Raw genomic sequence first — 22,737 nt, 5'->3', positions numbered from 1 at the left:
AGTTTGATATTCATCCTTCTTCCTCTGCTCAGCAGGCCCAGGCTGAACCAGTTATGACTAATTCCAATCCAGCCATTTCACCAGCATTTCAGTTTCCCCTACAAATAGAGGGCAGATTGGAAAGATTAACTGAAGCTGATGATATTGAACATTTCCTGATCACATTTGAACGTATGGCTACTGTTATGATATTTTGATACCACGGTAAGCATTTACAGGATATTGTTTTATACAGGAAAACTGTTACTCAATAAGGCCAATCTACTAGTTGTTTTTCTCTTTCTCTCTGACCCAAGAATTAATGTGTAAGACTCACAAGCTGGTACCAGAAGGTCGAAAACACCACAGAGATGAGACCACTTCCTTACTCCCATCCTCCCTTTTTCTTTATCTCCTGGAAAAGGCTCGTTAAAGGCTAGGTGGTTCGTTTCAGAATTCACTAATGAAAGAACTCTGTATTTTATGTCTAGGAGTGTATTTTGCTGGGATGATCATAAATTATAGCTGAACTGATAAACTACACAAGGGATACTTTGCTCAGAAGGCAGGAAGACGTTTCCTTATTTAGTCTGTACCAGTTTGAACTGGGAAAGCTGACACACGAACCTTTTTTTTCTCTATATAAACTGCTGTGTATCAAATAAACCTTTGAGTTGATTTGGGAAGGCAACCTGAAGCAGTCTGTGTTTCCTTGTTCTCCCAAGCTGCTCCCGGCGCTGTAACTAACCCAGCTGAACGGCATACCTGAGTGTTACTTTAAATAATTAGGAATCTTAGAAGGAAAGGACAGAACTCTGCTTATCGCTCACGCCACGGAGGAAACCCGGGACGGCAATTTCCTTCAATTTGGTGTCAGAAGTGGGATAACTGACAGAAGGTAAATATGCGTCTTTCATATTTATATAAAGACCTATTATACCTCTCTCAGTGATCGATCCATAAAGAAACGGGATATGCTGACGAAGTTTCACTTAGTGATCCAGAGAGATACACTGACGACTTCCTCAGTCCCCGAATAAAGTAAATTAACCCTTGTGTGGTGTTGGTGGACACAGGAAGTTGCCTGTTGTCTTGAAACGTACGAAAAAGTGACATAGGAAGTTGCCTGTTGTCTTAAATACTTCTCGTTAAGTGAGAAGTTGCTCACCAAAGAGTGACACAGGAAGTTGCCTGTTATCTTGAAACGTACGTTAAAAAGTGAGAAGTTGCTCACTCACAGAAAGCTAGTAAATAATTAAATTTAATTTTGTTAAAAAAAAAAAAAAAAAAAAAAAACGAAAGAAAACTGAAAACGGGTCTCACAGACCCGATTACCATACAAGGGTTAAAAGCAGTAAATTAAAAGCAGAAAGACACAGGAAGTTGCCTGTTGTTTTACGAGAAGTTGCTCGTTAAGCGAGAAGTTGCTCGCTAAGTGAGAGTTGCTCACACAAACAAAAAATTGCTAGCAATAAATTTAAAGTGACCTCAGCTGTGCCGCAGCGAAAATACTAACCTAAATCCTCCTAGCGTGTAAACCCCTCTGGAAATCACTGAACATGAGTCAGAATTATTCAAAGACCACAGACAGGTCCGATAAAAAATCTAAAGTACCTGTAAAACCAAAAATTAATAAAATACAAAATAAAGTCTCAAATAACGGCTCAGTACAACTCCCATTTCCGGTTACGTGTAACCTACGTCCGCGACTCGGTGAAGACGTCCATGATCACGTATCCAGAACATGCGGGAGTGCTTATGTGACTGACTTTGTTTACAACTTAAGAAGTTCAATGCATTCTAATTTCTTTCCGGAGCCTTATCCCGAACGATTATCGCCAGAAAACAGGTCAGTAGAAATGTTGAATATCATTTGTGATAAGAAAAGTAGTCTGCTTAAAAAGTCCTGTAGAAAATATATGATAGAATGCCGCGACGTGATGCATCAAATGTTACCACTATGGAAAAAGGGACCGGAACCAGGTGTAGATACTTTTACATCAAATAAAACTAGTGCAGGCTCTGGCATAGAAAATAAATCTACTGCGGGAAAAGCTAGTCTTGCATGCTCAGCCATTCAGCCTACAGCCCCGCCGCCTTACGAAGATGAGACCGAATTAATAGTTGCTGCCGCAGCTGCACGCAAACAATGTCAGCGTTCTGATCCAACCAGCTCAAAAGAAAGCGACGAAAAAAAAAAAAAAAATCTGAATCACATGCAACGGATCTTAGCCATCTCTTTAAACAAGATCAGGAAAAACAATATATACGCCGCAAGGAAGAATTAGCAGAACATAAAAAAAGAGAAAAACTTTTGAAAGAAGAATGTGAGGAACTTATGAAAAACAATTTAGACGACTATGAAGAAACTGCAGGCAGTGTCCACAATAGACACCCACATGAAATGCCACGATATCGTAGCTAGAGGTTTAGAGGTAGCTAAAGAAATACCTGTTACCCGAACTTTAATAAAGACTTATCTAAAAGGAAAAAAAGGAAAAACAAAGCCGGAATGACAAAGGTCCTCACGCCAACACTCGCGGTAGTAAACAAACAGACCCAAAGCATGATAAAGCATCCACAACTGCAGAGTTTTTGTGGGTAAATAATGACAAAATCACCAATTTCTTTAAGAATCTAAAGAAATTCCTGCTAACAATGTCCAGAGACAAAATTGACTTAAATGCAGTAACTATGTGTAAACAGAAGCCTGATGAATCTATCCTAGTATTCATAAAACGCTTTATGCACTGTTGGACAAGCTAGAGGTGCAAATTCAGCTCAGTTTTCCAGAAATGTTGTAAGAGATTGAACAACTGACCTTCCGATTAGTGGAAGATGCCCAGCCGCCCATAACAATCTTCTGTTTCTGCAAGTCCGAAAGTACAAAGATTCATTTACTGGGAAACAAGCCTGATCCTGATCCTAAACTCCACATCACACTGATCAGATGGCAATGCCTTTCACCCTGGTTTATCTCTGACATCAGCACCAACTATTCTGTTGTTCTTATAATTTTTTCCTACATTGCAACATAACTTTGTATGTCCAATACCCAGATAAGAAATTAATCCAACTATAAATTGTTATCTACAAATTATATTAAGCTGTTACGTTCCTGCGGTTGTTAATTTTGATTTACATGTAGTTAGTGTACTGCTGTCAATAAGTTCATAACCACGTCTGTTTGAAGTTATTTTATTGGAGTATCTACCAGCAAGAATTTGGAAAATCAAAGATCATTTTAACAAGCTGTGATTTCAAAAGAGTTAAACATTGCACTAACACAATTCCTAAAAGCTGTTAATATATTAATTTAATTATATTTAGTTTATTTTTAATTGCATAAAAGATTCCAAACGAGTCGTCTTCCATTCCAAGTACTGGTACCATCAACTATGTTGGTAAATTAGATCATGTGATTGGCTGAAGGATCTGATTCGTCATGAACTTTGGGGGGAGGAGCAATAACGTCAGACTGTCGTGAGAGTACAGCAGACTGGCAAAGATTTGTTTCAAGGTAAGTGCAATCCTAACCACTAATTCTTTCCTTTTGTTATGATCCTAATCCTTAGTCCTTCCAATGATACAATGCAAATAGCTAAACTTCCATAATTTTCATCCCTGTCCCTGGACATTCCAGCTATGTAATATACATCACTTATGCTTCCAACATTGTGCTGATGTCCTCTGCAGTGTGTCTTTGGAAACAAGCCACGCTATGTGCACCAAACATCTGAACTGCATTTAATGTTTTTGTTTATATTTTATGTATTTTTTAAAAATAATTTCTCTTTCAACACAGTATTGCAAGTACTTAGTCAAGTGGGCTCCTCACAAGAAGAGGAAAATGGATAGAAGAGTGTGATGGCATCAGCCACACATGGGTAAATCAGTCCATTTGTTCACTTTATTAGTTTGTTTTGCAGTTTTCTTCATTAATATAATTCATTAATCATTTGGTTAAACCTAACATTGGTATTATGAGGCGCGCACATAGTAACATTGTGTGGTTTTTCTTAAATGTTTTGTTATATTAATTATGTTTCTCTTTCTTTGAGTTACCTGGGTTTGGGCGGTGGCTGTTTCCTGTCTGGGCAAAAGGTGTGGCTGAGGACTCTGGGAATTAGAGAAAAACATGTGAAGATGTAGCTTTTATGACTAGGTGGGGGTCGTCAGAAGCTATAAAAGACTGCGACCTAACCCTAACCTCTTTATGGGATGATCCCTGTGTGTGTGTGTGTGTGTGTGTGTGTGTGTGTGTGTGACAGAGAGAGAGAGAGAGAGAAAGCCTTTTAATGGGATGATCTCATTGTAAGATTAAAATTCAATATATTTAGACTGGTTGACTGAATTGGATCTTGTGTGTATGTCTCTATGTGCATGTGTGTTTCCTTATGTGTACATATTTGTGATTGTGTGGCTGTTATATTTTATTTTTTTTGCCAATTTTTTTCATTTAACAAGTATATTTGAGGTACCCTCAGCATGTTCAGCATTTTTTCAGCTGTCCATTTTGCTTTTCCATTTTTTCTGTTTAAGTTATTACTATTGTGCTAAATCATACTATTTCTGCTATTTCATAAGATTTGTGCTTAATATACCATTTCTGCTTTTTATACGATTTGTGCTTAATATAGTATTTCTGCTTTTTATAGGATTTGTGCTTAATATAGTATTTCTGCTTTTTATAGATTTTGTGCTTAATATAGTTTTTCTGCTAAATGTAGTATGCTTAATCATACTATTTCTATATATTTCTGCCAGGTCCCCAGGCAGCCAATCCTCTGTGAGGATTGAGACATTAAAATATACAGATCACGGCCTGCACGGCCTCCCAGCCAGCCAATCAAATCTGAGGTCTTCCGTTTCCTCTCTCGTCATATCTCAGTGACGGATGTACATAGAGCAATGAAAATCGCAGTCAAAGTACACCAAAGTCCGCTGATTCACCCAGTACAAGAAGTATGCTTCTAGTCCACCTAGTCTTTGAGTTACACAACGTTTTGTAACTCCAAAAAAAAGCGTTTTTCGCCTCTCACCGCGATCTAATTCTGACTCCTCATCAGCCTGTTTTTCAAAGCGGCTCCTCTTTTTTCCAGTGGTGCAGTTGGTAATGACACGGGTCTGCAAGCCAAAGATCGTGGGTTCGATTCCACCTTGGTCAACATGTTTTTTCCCTACAAATTAATACACTGTCACAGACCAGTAATTCATATTCATCATTTATTACAATTCTGCAAACTTTTATGATTTTACCAGCTTTTCTAATATGGACCTCACATTCTTGTTAACACTCCAATGCACAAATACTCTTCCCTTTAGGCTCTGTGTATGTGTGTGTGTGTATCAATATTTCTCCCATTTTAAACTATTACTCCTCCATAATTGTATTTCTGTTAAATCAAAGTACTTTTACTACATCTTAGTACTTCTGCTCAATCATAGTATTTCTGCTAAATCATAGTATTTTTGACAAATCGTGATTTTTGTGCCAAATCATAACATTTGTGTTATGTTAAAGTATTACTACTAATTGGAGGAATTTCTGTCATGTTACAGTATATGTGCTAAATATAGTATTTCAGCCAAATCATACTATTTCTACTATATTATATTTTTCTTTCTAAATACAGCATTTCTGCTATGTTGTACTATTTTTCTAAATCATAGTGTTTCTGTAATGTTTAAGTATTTTTGGCTAAATATATTCTTTCTGCTATCTTATACTATTTCTCCTAAATTCTTGTATTTTTGGGAAGTTATCAAGTTTCTGGTAAGTTACAATATTTCTGCTAAGTTCTGCTATGCTATTGTATTTCTGCCAAGTATTATGTTTCTTCTAAGATATTGCAGTTTTGCTAAGTTATTACATTTTCGCAAAGTTCTATTTGCTTCTACAAAGTTTTTGCAATTTCTGCAACTTTTCAGCTTTTTCAGCTACTTTTTGCATGCAGCTTCAGCTTTAAGCATCCACACTGCATTTTCGCAGGAAATGCAAATTTTTCTAGTTATAAATTTAATTTTCTGCTAAAGGGGAGCATTTAACAGGTATTTTCATTAGAAAACTGTGTTTCCCAGGATCCTTTGTGGTAGACGAAAGTTACTCTGGGTTTTAGCTAGCAAAGAAAGTTTCGAGAAGCCATTATATGTTGCTCTGATGTCGAGAAGTTTATTTGTTGTACATTCCCCTTTTTGAAGCCTTATATAAAGACTATCGTTTCTACAACTGATGTCTGATCCATTTTTTTGGCTAAGTGGATTCGCCACATCATTTTTTCGTGCCGAAACCCAGGAGAAATGAGCGAACAGGACTTACGTGGAGCCGCCGCCGCCGAAGCTGCGGGAGTGGCGGATGACGAGCATCAGAGAGAAATGGAAAGAACAACACGGAAACGTGGGACGTTAAGAGGTGCTACCACACGACTTGTACATCAAATTGACTCCGAAATGGCTAAACCAGATCCGGACACTGACCATCTGAGCACATTACTGGAAATGCTGTCGGCAAAGGAGCTCAGCTTGTATGCCTTAGATAGTGAAATAGAACGTAAAACAGCTCTGGATGACCTGGAAATGGAGATCGAAAGCGCAGAGGAATATAAGGAGCGCATCATCCCGTCCAAGAGCCGTGCACGGCGCATAATTAAGCGAAATGAGGATTGCCGCGAACGAGCTGCGCATCAAAGGGTGAGTGACGATAGCTCTGCTCATTCATTGGCACAGAGAGCATCGGTAAAGCTTCCTAAGCTGATTATTCACAAATATGATGGAGATGCCAGTTTGTGGCAGGAGTTTTGGAGTCAATATGAAGCTGTTATTCACCACAATGATGCACTATGCAAAAGTTTACCTTTTTGAAAACCTATCTCACTGGCCAAGCAGCAAAAGCAGTTGCAAGACTAATGTTGACAGATGGAAATTATGACAACGCAATTGAGTTATGGCAAAACCGATATGGAAGAAAGGATGTGCGCACATGTGAAAACTGCTGAACCACACCCCTGTTAAAAAATCCTCTGATGTGCATGCTTTGAGGCAGCTGTATGATGAATGTGAAATTCAGATCAGAAGTTTAGAGTCATTGGGTGTAGTGTCAGAAAGCTACGGAAGTTTGTTATGCCCAATAGTGCTAAAGATGATTCCAGATGTTATAGCTCTTGAATACAGCCGTCAGAGAAATGGAGATGAAGAGTGGAAAGTGTCAGAAATGGTCACATTCCTACAGAATGAGGTTCAGAGCAGGGAAAGAACGCTGGAAATGACAAAGTCGTACAACCCACAGAAAACTGAAAATAAACTGTACAAGCCACCGTTCAGTGATGTGAGGTTTAAAAGGCCTAGCATACAATCTACTGCTGCGCTGTACACAGCCAGCCAGAAACAAAACACCTGTATATTCTGTGAGTGTGCCGATCACAAATCGGAAAACTGCCCAAATAATGACACGCTTCAAAGAAAGGACAAGTTAAAGACAATGGGGAGATGTTTTGTGTGTTTGGGACAGAAACACATTGCAAGATTCTGTAAGACCAAGAATGTGTCCTGTGAGAAATGTGGACGGAGACATCACGTTGCTGTGTGCTGTGGTGAAAGGGTGGATGTACAGGCCCCATCCCAACCAGAAGAAGCAGTGGTCTCCTCCGTGCTCCCTCATTCAGTAAGAGTGAAACCAGGTGAACAGAACACTGTGTTGCTACAGACTGCAAAGGTGTGGATTGAAGGCCCATCAGGCAGAAGGGTAGCTCGTTGCTTATTAGGTGGAGGCAGCCAAAGAAGCGTCATACATGAAACATTGGTGAAGAGCCTAAATTTACCAGTAATAAGGCAAGAGACATTGACACTACACACATTTGGGTCCTCCTTTCCCACAAGATCACAGCACAGCATAGTGAAGGTTATGCTTCAAAATATCTGGGATCCTAAACAGAGTATTGTAATAGAAGCTGTGGAGACCCCACAAGTGTGCTCGGCAATAATGAAGGTTCCTGGTGAACAGATCCAGCATGAGCTTAAGAAAAGAGGACTACAACTGGCTGACTTCCCAGGATCCAATGAGGAACCAGAGCTTGCTGTCCTCATAGGAGCTGACTACTATTGGCAGACCGTGACAGGAAGGGTGGAGAGACTTACAAAAACATTCGTGGCACTGGAGAGCACCTTCGGATGGTCTGTTCAGGGGCCAGTCTCTGCATCAAGTGTTACAGAGGCAACCTGCATGTTCATTCCGTGTAATGAAGAGAAACTCCTCTCCAAGCAACTGTATATTACATAGCTGGAATGTCCAGGGACAGGGATGAAAATTATGGAAGTTTAGCTATTTGTATTGTATCATTGGAAGGACAAGAGATTAGGATCATAACAAAAGGAAAGAATTAGTGGTTAGGATTGCACTTACCTTGAAACAAATCTTTGCCAGTCTGCTGTACTCTCACCACAGTCTGACGTTATTGCTCCTCCCCCTAAAGTTCAGGACGAGTCAGATCCTTCATCCAATCACATGATCTAATTTACCAACCTAGTTGAGGATACCAATACTTGGAATGGAAGATGAGTTGTTTGGAATCTTTACGGAAATTAAATTAAATTAAATTAATATATTAACAGCTTTTAGGAATTTGGTTAGTGCAACAATTAACTCTTTTGAAATCACACCTAGTTAAAATGATCTTTGAATCTCAAAATTCTTGCTTGTAGATACTCCAATAAAATAGCTTCAAACAGACGTGTTGATGAACTCATTGGCAGCAGTACACAATTACATCTAAGAAAGAAAATAAGAATTTTAGGAATGTAACACAGTTTAATATAATTTGTAGATTACAACCTATAGTCTGACTAATTTCTTATCTGACTTTTGGACATATAAAATTATTTTGCAATGTAGGAAAGCATGACAGGAAAAGAATGAATGCTGTGATGTCAGATATAAATCAAAGGGATAGACATCTCTATCTGATCAGTGTGATGTGGAGATTAGGACAAGCTATGTGGAATGAACCACATTAACAGTGATCGAAAAAAAAAGAAATGTGAAATCAATAAATTGATCCCACACGTTTCCCGTTATCATTATCCAGTGGATCTAAGTGTCTTTTTGACTTGCTCACTTGCTTTTGAGTGAATGTTGTCTCTGTGGATACTTGGGTTTCCTCCAACAGTACAGAAAAGTTTCGTGTTAGACTTATTGGTGATTCCGAACCAGCCATGGATAGAAAATGGTTTAAATGAAAAAAATAATAAAGTGCTGTCCAAATGTATGGTTAAAATCTGATGTGGTCATGGCTTGCAGTACCACTGCAGGTGAGATGGACGCACCTCTATGATCTGCATCTACGAGCTAGCCTCACCACCTTAAAAGCTGTACCGGGTCCTGTATCAAGGGATGTTGCAAAGATGTGGAATAAACCATGCTGAAAAGCTTGAAAATGTCACTAGGCCTGCAGTGGTTTGTTACAGTGGTGCCAAAACCCAGGATAGTGGGCACTGCAGACCCACAAGCGGGCTAGCAAGGGGCCGAGCACTGCCACTCCCCCAAAGTTTGCTGTTATACTCAAAACAATCTTTAGCCAATCAGAGAACTGAATTCTGCTGTGTTTTATTGGGTACTGGACCTTGGAAAGTAGAAATACCCATTAGAAATTTTATGTGTAACTAATACAACTTAACTTAATTAACAGGATTTGCGCAGCTACCATTAGAAATATTTTTATTTGAAATTATACCTCGTAAAAGAAATCAATAAACTTTGACTCTGTAGTATTGATTAAAGTGCTGTATGAATGTTCACATAAACAATGGCTTTTTATCCGAGTTGCTATTATTAGCTGTTGTAGTATTTTATATTAATGATCAGAATCAGATACATTGTTAATCCCAAAAAATTGCAAATTGCTCTGCTTATTCACACAACCTATTGTCAGAATTTAAAATTAATAATCAGGAAAGTTAACCAATTGACCCCTGTGAGCATTAAGATTAGTACTAATATACAAACTGCTTCCAATTTTACAGTAGGTCTAATGGCCGTCACTGGTCATCAGGTCTCTAAATTCCCATTGTTCTTCTTCAGGATGTTATCCATATTGCAGAGCCATGAGCTTCTCCAAGATCTTATCCATATTGCATTTAAAAAAACACAGTCTGAGTACTCACAGCCCTGCCCATCGTCTATCTTGTCGGCCAGCCTTGTGGGATTTTGAACAGCTGTAGCCGCTTCTTGTTCTTCTATAGATAGAAGAACAAGAATAATAATATATTATTCATCACTGTCGTTACTTAGCATGTGTAATAAATACATTATTTATAAAAGTCATGATGTCATTACTGTGAGGTAGTGAGGAAGGAGGACTCAAAATGTTATAATGTAAGGTATAAATTGTATTTAAGTATATATTTTGTACACTGGAAAGGTATACATTGTACAAAATAGAAACTAGGAAATGCAGAGTAACACAAACAGGCAGGCAGCAAAACAGTTTGTCACCACAAGGAAACAGTGGCACACCAAAGCTACTTATTCCAAAGTAAGAAGGAAGTAAAGATAGCTGAGAGAACCTACCACAGATGTAGACAACAAAATTGTCTACATCTGTGGTAGGTTGAAAGTGAGTGATTTATATCTGACATCACGGCATTCATTCATTACTAGAGCTTGGCTATGAGGCGGCTCACAAGATTCTGGAGGTCCTGAGTCCTGCGCTCAGTAGTCTTCAGCACTTCTGTGTGATTTGCTTTTTCATTGCTCTCATAATCTGTCACAACCTTGTTGGTGATGAGGGACAGGCCCAAGACACGTAAGCGACGGTCAGGAGCCACGTCCTCCTGGACACGTGTGCCACAGTGACGAGCCACCACCACCTCCGGGACTGTGCTCATACCTAGACAGAGGGTAGAGGTTGACATTTAATTGAGTACATAAAAACATTCCTTTACATCTCAGTTAGTACTGAACCTTGAAAGAGACACGTTAAAAAGAAAAGGTGGTTTGACTTCAGCACTGTGGTATAGGTCAGTCTCCAAACACACAGGATCCTTCATTTCACAAAATGCAACTTTACAGCAATTTCTATTAGATAATCCCCGCTTAATTAATCTCCATGGCTTGGCTTTCTCTTATAAATGTGTAGTTACCAACCCAAATACGGCTAACACCTCACAGAACACGACGAACATGCCATAACAAATAGGCTTAAACTTAAGTGTAAAAGTAGTACTAAGATAGTTTTAAAAAATTGTGATAGTGGCCCTCCTGTGAGCAGCAAAACAAGCCAATATGACTATTATTAAAGTCATAAATAAACATAGGTATATCCAATGTTTTAGCAAACAGTTGCTTATTAAGAATTCATTTGGAGTCATTTTCTTATCGTTGTATGATGTATTTAAGATCCTAATTAACTTGTCTGCCATTTGTTGCTGCGTCTGTAGCATAAAGTGGCTTTTTAGCTGCCTGTTTTACTGTGAGGCAAAATAGTAAAGTTATGGGACAGACAAACCAATAAAGCATTGGTGAACTACAGTTAACTGCAGAGTCAAGTGATAGTCATCCTTCAGTTTTAAATATAGTCATTTGAAGTCCTGTTGAATTTTTTTTAAAAGGATTATGGCAGTGAAAGTTCATGAACTTAGATATTCATTTTTATTAGCTATCTTATAATAACTATTCTGTCATAAATGGCATATTTTCCTATAATTTAGAAACTACTCTGGCTGTGAACTGACATATGTAAAAGTAAACTATAGTAAAACTCAAAAAGATAATGAACCCAGGTAACAACTTTCAAAATGTATCATCTTTTTCTGCCAATTTTACTACACAGAAAATATTTACCATTAAACATGCTACATTTACTGTAACTGATCTGATGTAGTTAAAACTGGTTTATATCAAGTTCTTGCTTTGTAGGACATGAAAGTCTAAATCACATTATGATACATAATAACACAAACAAAACATCAATTGCTATACAGTGAAAAAAGAGTAAGAGGGTGTATGCTGTGATGTATATGATGTGAACCGGTGGTTACAAGGATGAAACAATGATCTCTGATGATAGCTGATTTTTCAAGTTGGTACTGAAAAAGGTGCACGTAAAACTGATTTAGTGATGAGGTGTCTTGTGTTATGCCCCTTAAGTGGAGCAGTAAGTGTTGGAAAGGAGTTATTGGTTTGAATTTGAAAGTAAAATTTAATGGCATTATTATCTGTGTAAATTAAAGAAAGTCAGGGTACTTGATCCATGTGCACAGGTGGAAATGAATCATATGAGCTCTATGATGTGTTCTTGGTTCAGTAATATCTCTTGTAGTGAGGGAACAAACTGAGAGGAAGTAGCACAGTAAACTGGGAGGCAGTGTTATGGCTCCCAGTTTGATCTCCACCAAATTATTTAGAATTAGAATTTATTCATGGATGGATCTAAAGAGCACAAGTGAATAAAACTGTAATGAAGGCAAACAATAAGCAAGTCCAATCACGTAACATAAACCTCATAACAACAAATCACAAATAACACTACTCAGATAGTTTTTCTGATTTGTCCCACTCATAGCCTGAATCCAAACCATTTACTGTTGACTTGTAGACTCTGCATGTATAAATTGTTATTTTAACCACGGAGCTGAATTATTTAAATAAGAAAACAGAGCTTGTATTTAAACCAACTTCACCTTCAAAAACACAAAAGTATTGTGCAGTATAATTGTGTGTAACTGTATACTACCACATAATGTGCAAAAAAAAGTGTGGGAGAAAAAAACAGGGGAATTAGAAGAAGCGTTTTCAAGAGTGAAGAATTGCAAAGTCATTCATACTGTATGACTTTGTAAAAAGTGGAGGTTATGTAATAATAACAGGAGAGCCAGGTGCCAAGTTGGTCTGTCAATGATCTGAACAAATAAGTAACAAATACAGACTCATACATAATACATAATAGATCACTAGGAGGACCAAATGAAAAATACTATCCTTTATACAAAACAACATTTTGCATGCATAGATTTTGAAGTCATTTTTAGGTCTTTAATTTAGTTAAGCCATCATATCTTGTGTACTTTTAAGTCTGGGGTTCAATATCGGACAAGTGAACCAGACAGGAAAACTCTGTCAAACATAAGCTTGTTTTTGCACTGTCCAATGAATCAGGTGAAAACTGATGCTTTTTTCCCATATGGAAAAGAAATAGTGAAAACTTGTAAAAGACTTGCATAAGATGTGGCCTACTTCATATAGTGAATCATATAAGGCTTATATGATTTACTTATGAAAGTGGACACTTTCTCATTACTTTTATATATTATTTTAGTAAGTATCCAAAACATACAAGTCTCATTTATATAATTTTTCAAGGGATCTTATATCTGTTTTCACTCCTGACAGATACAAACTTTATAAGATTTATATATATCTTTTCCATATGGGTTAGCTTCCACTAGTTCCAACTGTTGGGGTAATATTACTGCAGAAATTTAACTGCTGTCAGTACATCTTCAAAGTAATTCGTCTCTCCGTATATTTTTTTAATGTATGTATGGTGGCTCTTGTAGATGTACTGTTATGAAGTTTTAACCCTTTATGGTACCTTTTTAAAGGGCACTATCTGAACTGAGGATGAAGGAGCTGTACTAACCCACAGCATCAGCCCCCAGCATCTGAAAGAGTTTGCACTCAGCAATGGTTTCATATGTTGGGCCAGCCAACATGCAGTATACCCCTTCCTGCAGGAAGCTGTCATAGCCCAGTTCCTTTGCTGTTTTTCTGGTCAGGGCTCTCAGGTCACGGTCATATGCATCTGACATGCATGCGAACCGCACTCCGAACCTGCAGGGATAATTAATGCATGAATGAGACACAGGAGTAATGTATAAGATACAGATTTTCCTTTCACTGCCCTGCCTGAGTGTTTCTGTACCTCTCATCATTGTGCCCACACAGAGGGTTCTGTCCTGCAAATCCGGGCATGTTGATGTGATCTTTAATGAGCATGATGTCTCCCACACTGTAGGTGTCATTGAGTCCTCCTGCTGCATTTGTCACAATCAGAGTGCTCACACCCAGCAGATAGAAGACTCGCACTGGGTAAGTCACCTGGAAAGATAAAAATTGTATGCTTCAGAGAGAGCAGCTGTCACTCTTTTATGGTCTCAGTGTTTGTCAGAAAATTACAGAAGGGAGTTACAGGTAACCTGGGAATAATAGCAAAGCAAACAATTCATCATATGAAGCAAACATTATAAAAGTGCCAGCTTCTTTATGCACTGATGTCAGTAAGATTTTTATTACTGTAGGTTTTTGCGCATGTGTGGTACAGTCGTGGTTAGGGATGGGTATCGAAAACCGGTTCTTGTTGAGAACCGGTTCCCACTGTTTCAATTCCTTGGAATCGTTTGCCATTTTTGCAAACGATTCCCTTATCGATTCCAGTCGCCCCGAATGACGTCACCACGTTGCAGAGCGTCATTTACCTGGCAGGAAACACGGCGCCTAAGCGGCTCAAACGCTCAAAAGTTTGATTATACTTTATGAGAACCGATGACAACAGGGCAACTTGCAAAGTAGATATTTCATTTAAGGGAGGAAACACTACGATTATGCACAAGCATTTGCTCACAAAACACGCGATGACACGCGTTTTTAATTCCGCTCCGGACTCGCGAATCTCAACCCAGCAGCAGCAGTAACGTTTGCACGTCCTCTCCCGTTAATGCGGCAGGTAAATAATCAACTAACAGTGCATATTATGTTAGCGCAATCTGCCTTATTACAAGACCTGCCATTACTGTACATGTAGGTGACCATGATGAGAGAGACAGACAGAGTCTGGCTGGCGCTCGCTGGCAGTTCTCGCTGCAGTCTACCGGTAGCGTCTCCTTTCAGGCCAGGATAGACGAATGTCACCGAGCAGTGTCTAAGTTTGTGGTCAAAGGCTTGAACCCATTTGCCACAGCAGATGCCCCCGATTTTCGGTAAGTGAATGTGTTTAATTGTAGGCAGGGACATTACTGGATATTCTTGTGTAATTGCCACAGAACAATTTATGTTATACTTTGTTATTGCTACAGAAGAATATTTATTTTATTATTTTACATTTACAATTTTTTTTCCTGGGGACCCTGTGACACCCCATTGAAGAGCCGTAGGCTGGATCTCTTAAGATCTCACTGTTGGGTTTGTAAGGCCATGTTACTCCTAAATTTCTATCTTGTTCAAAGAGAAGATATAAAAAAAAGTTCTAAGCTAATCGACCTTAGTGTTCTCCTTTTTTTAAAAAAAAAAAAAAAGAATCGATAAGAGAATCGATAAAGAATCGAATCGTTAAACAGAATCGAAAATGGAATCGGAATCGTTAAAATCTTATCAATACCCATCCCTAGTCGTGGTTCTGTGCTAACCTTTATATGGCAACTGATGGCCCATAAATGACTGTTGCTACTTTTCACTGCAGTCACATTTAGAAATTGTTTTTTTCTATTTCACATTCCCCTAGAGATTGAATTGCCTATGAAAGTGCTCTGCTAGTTAGTGCAGAAATGTTATCGAGTAGCTTGCTACCTTGATAAGGTCAGTGCTGTCACTTTGGAATATTGGTATGCTTGATATAGGATTTGCATATTATAAGCCCACAACAAACTTTGTTCCATGGACAAAATTTAAGCAGAGCCGTGTGTAATAACAGGACTGCAGAACCTCTAAAAGCAAACGAATGATATAAGGTTTGGTGGAATACTTCTTCTAAAAAAACATATTCATTGTATAAGACAAAGTAATCAATTACAGGCACTTATTATTGCTGGTGTAATGTTTACTATACTAAATGTTTCAGATGAGTGTATTGCCATGGTAACAATAGCTGATCTGCCTAACCACAAGACAGTTGTGATAAGCGTGTCTTTAATTTGGCAGATATTCTGTCATAAAGCAAGCACTGGAACAATTAAAATGTGTGGACAACCAACAGAGTGTCACTGCCATTCACTGAGCCATGCAGTTACTGTACATGGTTAATAAAAACATCCCATCTAATGTTATCTTGGCTTTATTTTTTTCAGGTTGCCAAGTAGGGCTTAAGGACCATAACACAGGACAAAGTCCAGTACATTCTGCCAGAAAAGCAAATTTGTAGTAGAAAATTTTACTTAAGATGGCATAGGTGGGGGGTGGCATATGCAGACGACTCATCTAGAGACATTTAAAATGTTGTTTGTCTATACTTCTAACTGGATATAAGAGGACTATAAAGCATCTGACCTTCTGTTACTATAAAAAAATGTGTCTTTTTGATTCAGGGGGGTCATATGGAGAATTTTATGTGGATATGGCATGTGAAAGCGGGTAATAAAAGTCAAACCAGCATACAGTCTCCACAGGCCAAAGGGCAATCCAATGTGACACACTGGTTGTCATCTCAGCACTTCAGCTGATCATTCTACAAACTTGGTAAATTGTTACCTCAAGTTGTACCTATCCTTGATCCTTGATGTCATAAACCCAAATTTCCCTTCTGGGACAATTAAAGGATTATTCTATTATTATTCTATTCTATTCTATTCTATTCTATTCTATTCTATTCTATGTAAGCGTTTAAAAATCACTAGGCTATTTGGGAGAAAGTCTTAACCCTCTCAAGGCAGGCGTTGCCGATTTGCAACAGTTAAAAACTAACAACCTGATTAACCCACATACATATTTTATGAGGTTTTTTTTTACTCAGAAGTACCACTGCAGGCTGTGCATTAGCAACAAAAAGTTTAATTTGAGCCTGAGAGGGTTAATTGTCTTAGAGAACAGCGTTCTCTCATAGAATATAAGCTTTATGGAAGAAAGTCTGATTTTGACTCATCAATTTAAAGAGCAACAATCTATTTTGAAGGCAGTTTGAACTGCATGTTTTTCTCAGTGTGACTGACTATGTCAGAATTTAAACTGCTGGCTGAATTCTACAGTACAGTGCATCGTTTGCATCAGCAAGGTCTCAAGACACAGAAGCGAGTTGGGTTGTGTAATGGAAATGTTGTATTTGTTCCAGAGTTGCTTGTTTTTTCACAGCACAATAATGCTGATTCATGAGTTATGAAACTATTCTATGAAACATGATTGATACAGTCTTGAAGCCCCTGAATGTTCTGCTGAGGGAACGACTACACCATATGAATGTGAAATGAGTACACCACTTCGACTGTGTGCCGGGCCAGAGTCTCAGTCCCATATGCATATAATAACCTTTTTAATGAAAACTCTGAATGATGACTGCTTTTTATTTGTCTTGTTCTTTCGTTACTGGATTTCTTCTGTAATTTGGGATAGAAATTGTGACAGAAAGCTGCTCATGAGGCAAAGCAATAACAAATAAATGTCTATCTTTGCACATTTTCACATGGAAGCCATTCAAAATGCAGTTAGATCAAATATAATCCCAGCAGAGCAGAGTATGGAAGTGGACAAATAATGGGTTATGTTAGGTTTTGTATTGTTGATTGTCATTTATGCTTAGAAATATTTAACCATATATTCTTAGAGGTGTATAATCAATTGTGTAGTGATAGGACTGTGATCTTTAGCAGGACACAAAGGCTTGGTGTGTATTCCACACCTACATCCTGGGAGCATGGGAAGAGGTCGTACCTTGTCTTATTGTTTTATGGTAGGATTAACGTAGCTACGTCTGTTCTAGTCTAAGTGCTTTTTGTTTAGATGAACTGCTGGACTTCCTCACCGTGTTATCTAGGGTGAACCATCTAGGGTGAGGGGGGGGTCTACCCTCTTCCTGACCAAGGATGTTATATGACCCTTTGATCAGCAGTACCACACATACACACACACACACACACACACACACACACACACACACACACACACACACACACAAACACACACACACACAGTATTCTTTGTTCACATGTATACCTATGTAAGATGCTATATGTTAATGACCCTATGCATATTCATGTAACCACAATAAAAGGAGTGCTGTGGGGAGCCTGGCTGAGAGTCTGATGGAGGTCAAGTGGTAGGACGACACTTGGCTCTAGGCAGGTCTCCCTCATGCATGAGTAAACCAGAGAACTTTGGTGCCTACTTCATGTTTTGCTTGCTGTGTAATTATATTGTCTTTAACGTTCCAGCGAATAGGTTCAAGCTACAAACCTATCAGGTTACATCCCAAAGAGTAAACACCAGGTATCTGCTACTCACAGTAGCTCAAAGAAAACACCAAGCTTTCTTAACATAAGCAGAATACGCTACTAAAGCTCCCCACACGAGACTGGTCCACACACTGACTAACCAGCTCTTCACTAGGTGGCTGATTGCTGAATAAAGCCAGCTGTCCACTGGCTCCTCGGGCGAGCTGGGTGGAAGCTAAACTACTGGATGAGAAAAACACACCCACACAACACACAGACTTGCTAGGGCTGTAACAAATATAAAACTCATATCAGAGACATGACTGTTTTTAGCCATACTAGCCTCACTGCTATTTAGATGATTAAGAACAGTCATGTCTCTGTATTTACTGCAGACTGAAATAGTTGAACTTTTGCTTTGTGTGGAACCAACATTTTCTTAGAACTGCAGCTATTTATAATTGTAATCCCACAACACCAGTTTAAATATTGGTAATTTATTACTTATTTTTATTGTGAAATGGTAAATGGCCTGTATTTATATAGCGCTTTACTAGTCCCTAAGGACCCCAAAGCGCTTTACATATCCAGTCATCCACCCATTCACACACACATTCACACAATGGTGATGGCAAGCTACATTGTAGCCACAGCCACCCTGGGGCGCACTGACAGAGGCGAGGCTGCCGGACACTGGCGCCACCGGGCCCTCTGAAACCACCAGTAGGCAATGGGTGAAGTGTCTTGCCCAAGGACACAACGACCGAGACTGTCCAAGCCGGGGCTCGAACCGGCAACCTTCCGATTACAAGGCGAACTCCCAACTCTTGAGCCACGATCGCCCCCAGAGTGAAATAAAGAGTGAAATAACTATACATTCTATATAAGATGGCTGTAGCCAATGTGACATCAGAAAAGAAAAAGGTGGTCTAATCTGGGTAATAAAAGGTACCACAAGCAGTAGATTATCTCTACATACTGCTGCTTACCGTTTGTATGTTGTAACCCTCGTAGAAATGGAATCTCCCCTGCATACAGACACACTCGCAGCCATTCAGCTTGCCAAACACCAGCTGCCCTGCATGACCCTGCACTGCACAGCACACGCGTAGCATTAGCCATTGCTGGCATGAATATGCACACTGTCCAGACAGTAATAATGAGTTTTAGGAAACCGCTTACCAGTGCTGGTGGGAAAACATGGAATATCCTCATATTTGAACACTATCTTCTCCTCCAGCAGATCAGCTAGACCGCCCAGGCCTGAACCACAGATGATGGCCACTTTGGGACGCTGCTTTGTACGGTTAAGCAGCCAGTCCGCTGTCTCCTTATAGTCTTCATAACTGTATATGAAAGTGTTAAGGAACATAAACAATATCAAGTCAACATGTGCAGTTTTAACTGAGAATACAAAAGTAAGACATTGTTGAAAACAGAAGAACCAGCAGAACAGCTTCAACTGAAAGTTCTTTTAACTTCTATAGGCAATCATTAAAAGTCAGAACTCTAAAAAATAGAAAGATTAATGAGTTTTGTTCAGTTAAGGCTTTCCTGTGTGGATCAACTAGCCTGACCTGTCTATCCAGCTAAAGTGTGTCCCTTTGTGATGACAAAGTTTCCACAACTCATGTAAAGCTAATGCTCATTGTCTCACTGGTTGCACTGGTAGAGTTACCCACTATTCAGCAACAGCGATGTTAAAAATAAGTGAAAAGATCATCTGGAGGAGAAATGTGGGAGTAAAAACCCACAGAAATGAACACTGTAAAAATATGATTCAATGATGCAGGGTGCAACACACTGAAGGGCTTTTACTTTGCTATTTTGAGTGCACCAGGCAAATTATAATTCAGGGGTGCTGATTTGATTGGGAATGCCCCAAGGTACTACATTATATAAAGCCTGAACCAGTCTGTAATTCTGGTTATAAATGTGGTAGTAAAGCTATAACCTTGTTAATGTTCCCTCAATGCCTCAAGTCAAGCCTTGTTGTTAAAATACAGGGACACTTCAGGCTGTGGCCTTTACCAGATCAAGCTGAAGCAGGGGAAAGCCCAAAGACTCTAGAAATCCTATCTAAGATATATGCTATATTTGATTAGAATTAGATGTTCTGGCTTATCTTTTCCATATTCCACCTTTTTCTTTGCTAAAAATCTAGCATGGAATTATTTTAGCAACAGTAGAAGTTTTGGCAACTGTGATGGAGAGTTCAGTCAAAGTCATAAAATTTCCATGAAGTAAGAAAGTGGGCCAGCTGCCAAATATATCAAGGGTCTATGCATCAAAAATTTTATCCAGAAGAAAGAAACTGAAAGTAACTGAATCATTATCCAGTCTGTCAGTTGCAATCGTGGCTCTATAACTAATTCTTCAGGTGGTAATTTTCAGCTTTGTACAAGAACACCAGTCAGGAAGATTAACACATGACTGTACAAAGGTCTGCTGGATTAGAAGGTGGAGAATAAATGACAGCATGTCAGGTTATTTAACCATTGCATGTTTTTTTTTATCAGTGATTTATAAACCCAAGCAATGGAAACATGGAGACATCAGCAGGGGTGTATAATATGTAGCATAGCAATAAAACCATCTCTTATTCAGCAAGAACATGATGACAGCTCTCATTTCTGTAATTCTGCTGTAACTTTTTATTTAAGGGGAAGTAAACTTTCCCCATAAACAAGATGAATTTACTTTTGAGTGGCCAACTAGACTTACCAAATAACAATTATAAGAACTTGATGTTTAGCCATCTTTGTATGATGGTGTTAATCTGTTAGATTATCCTGTTTTTTAAATTACATAATAACCTTACAGTGTCTACTATGAGTTAGCATTTTAAAGTCATGTCAAAATGACAGCTTGTAAAAAAAACTGTGAAAAACTCAGTACAATCCATGTTTCATTAACTAAACCAAATTTAGTTGCAATAAGTTAAAGTAGCTGTTTTCTGTGTCATCCTCTACACTAGCTTCTAATTTTACAGAGCAGAATCTTAAAAGCAGAACCTCTATAAAGCCTTCTGCTTTTGTAGAGCTAATAACACCTGGATGTTACTTACTTTTTTTTAGTCCTGTGGCAGTAGTTTTTCACAGCTACACCTAGACTTACACCTACACCTAGCAACATATAGAGTAATATATGAGTAAGCCAGTACATTTTATTTCGATTTTTCTCCTACCTGCCTTTCAATTGAGCTCAATGTTTATCTAGGTTACGTTTGTCTTTGAGCTCACTTTGTGATTATGTTCAATTATATAACAGCAAGCAGGAAGTGAGTTTGTAAGGGCTCTCCTTCCCTTGAACTGGTGGGCTGGTATCGTGTGGAGCTGTCCGTGGTGCTGCGGGAAATTTGTATTCAGGCTCTGAAGCCTGACTGCCACATATTTCTGGCATTCCGAACACAAAGTCCCGAAAACACAAAAGGCAGCTTGACTAGTCGCGGTAGTTGCTAAGCCCCAGGCTTTGAATTAGACACACAAGACAGGCCTGTGAAGTAGGCGAACGTGCAACCAGTCTGACTAGATCATTACGATAGATAGCAATGACATTTGCATTTTTATATATTAACAATGCAGGTTATTCTTCCCTCACGCTGTAGGTAAAGGCTTCCACCTGTCATATTACGACAAGCTCACTTCATAAGAGGAAAACCCTCATTGGCTGGTCTAATCTTCAGAAATAAGCGTCCTGTCACTTTTGCCTTCATTATACGTTTCTCAAAACGCACAAGATGCTTTATGTAAATCTTAGGATTTATTCTTTAGACCCCCTTCAACACCGTCCACATTCCAATTAGCGTAGTGGCCTTGACAATCATTAGGCTCTTTTCACTAACATCCAGCCTTGTCATTCCTACCTGCACTGACTGCTGGAGGGGTTTGCCGCTTCCATATCCGACGATGGCGACGATAAGGTCCCGTTTAGTGTTTATTTTCACAGGTGCTTCCCGTGGATGGCGCCAGTTAAAGCCGCCGATAGAGACTCTTCTGCTTGGGTGGACGGAGTGCGGAGGGGGTGTTGCGCGTTGACGTCAAGACATTTCGAAGGGGATGGGCGGGGCTTACACAGAGTGCCGGTGTTGTGCCAAAAAGTGATTGTCTGCCAGAAACTGATTGCCGTCCGCGGGAGCGCGCGCAGCTGCTTAAAGCTGCAGCGCCCGGATTACTTGTGTTGCCAGCTACTTCCGAGCAACTGATATAACGTGGGGGGAAAAAACCAAACACATTTATGCCTTCGTTATTAGGCAAAGGTATGCATTTATGGAGCTTTAACGTTTCCTGTAACCGAATTATGGCGCTTATCAGAAGGTTGCTTTCAGTGTGTAGCGCAGTCACGAATGACTACACGGAATAATTAATGCCTACAGGTTTAGTATGTCTACTCTCGTTGTTCATATTTTTTATAAGACTGTCGAATAGTAGTTAAAACAATAAAGACCTATTGTGCCAGTATCACCATGACTCTTTCTTGTTTGTTCAGAATAACGACTGAGAACATGGCATTTTAGCGCTACCAAAAAGCGATTGTGGCCTATAACTTGTCACTGAAACAATATTTCGGCTTCAAACTTGTTGGATATATTCCAGAAGGGTTACATGTGATATATTATATCCCAAAAACTCTCCA

At 39.0% G+C, this 22,737-nt stretch overlaps 1 protein-coding gene across 1 annotated transcript; it reads right to left on the bottom strand.

The window, feature by feature from the left end:
• Positions 1–10,429: 10,429 nt before the first annotated feature.
• On the bottom strand, positions 10,430–22,063 carry LOC146693287 (purine nucleoside phosphorylase-like). Its single transcript, XM_085478773.1, has 6 exons — positions 21,968–22,063; positions 19,285–19,448; positions 19,092–19,195; positions 13,893–14,068; positions 13,611–13,801; positions 10,430–10,859 (listed from the first exon to the last, which is right to left on the bottom strand). The coding sequence occupies exons 1-6, from the start codon at positions 22,000–22,002 to the stop codon at positions 10,627–10,629; spliced, it is 903 nt and encodes a 300-aa protein (XP_085334899.1). The 5' UTR covers positions 22,003–22,063; the 3' UTR covers positions 10,430–10,626.
• Between the last annotated feature and the right edge of the window lie 674 nt (positions 22,064–22,737).

This window comes from Copadichromis virginalis, linkage group LG14 (genome assembly GCF_057382275.1).
Source record: "Copadichromis virginalis isolate Kocher_CV1m ecotype Utaka linkage group LG14, C_Virginalis_male_GT1.1, whole genome shotgun sequence".
NCBI lineage: Eukaryota > Metazoa > Chordata > Actinopteri > Cichliformes > Cichlidae > Copadichromis > Copadichromis virginalis.
The sequence above is the reverse complement of the archived record's forward strand: the minus strand, read 5'-3'. Positions and strand labels throughout refer to the sequence as shown.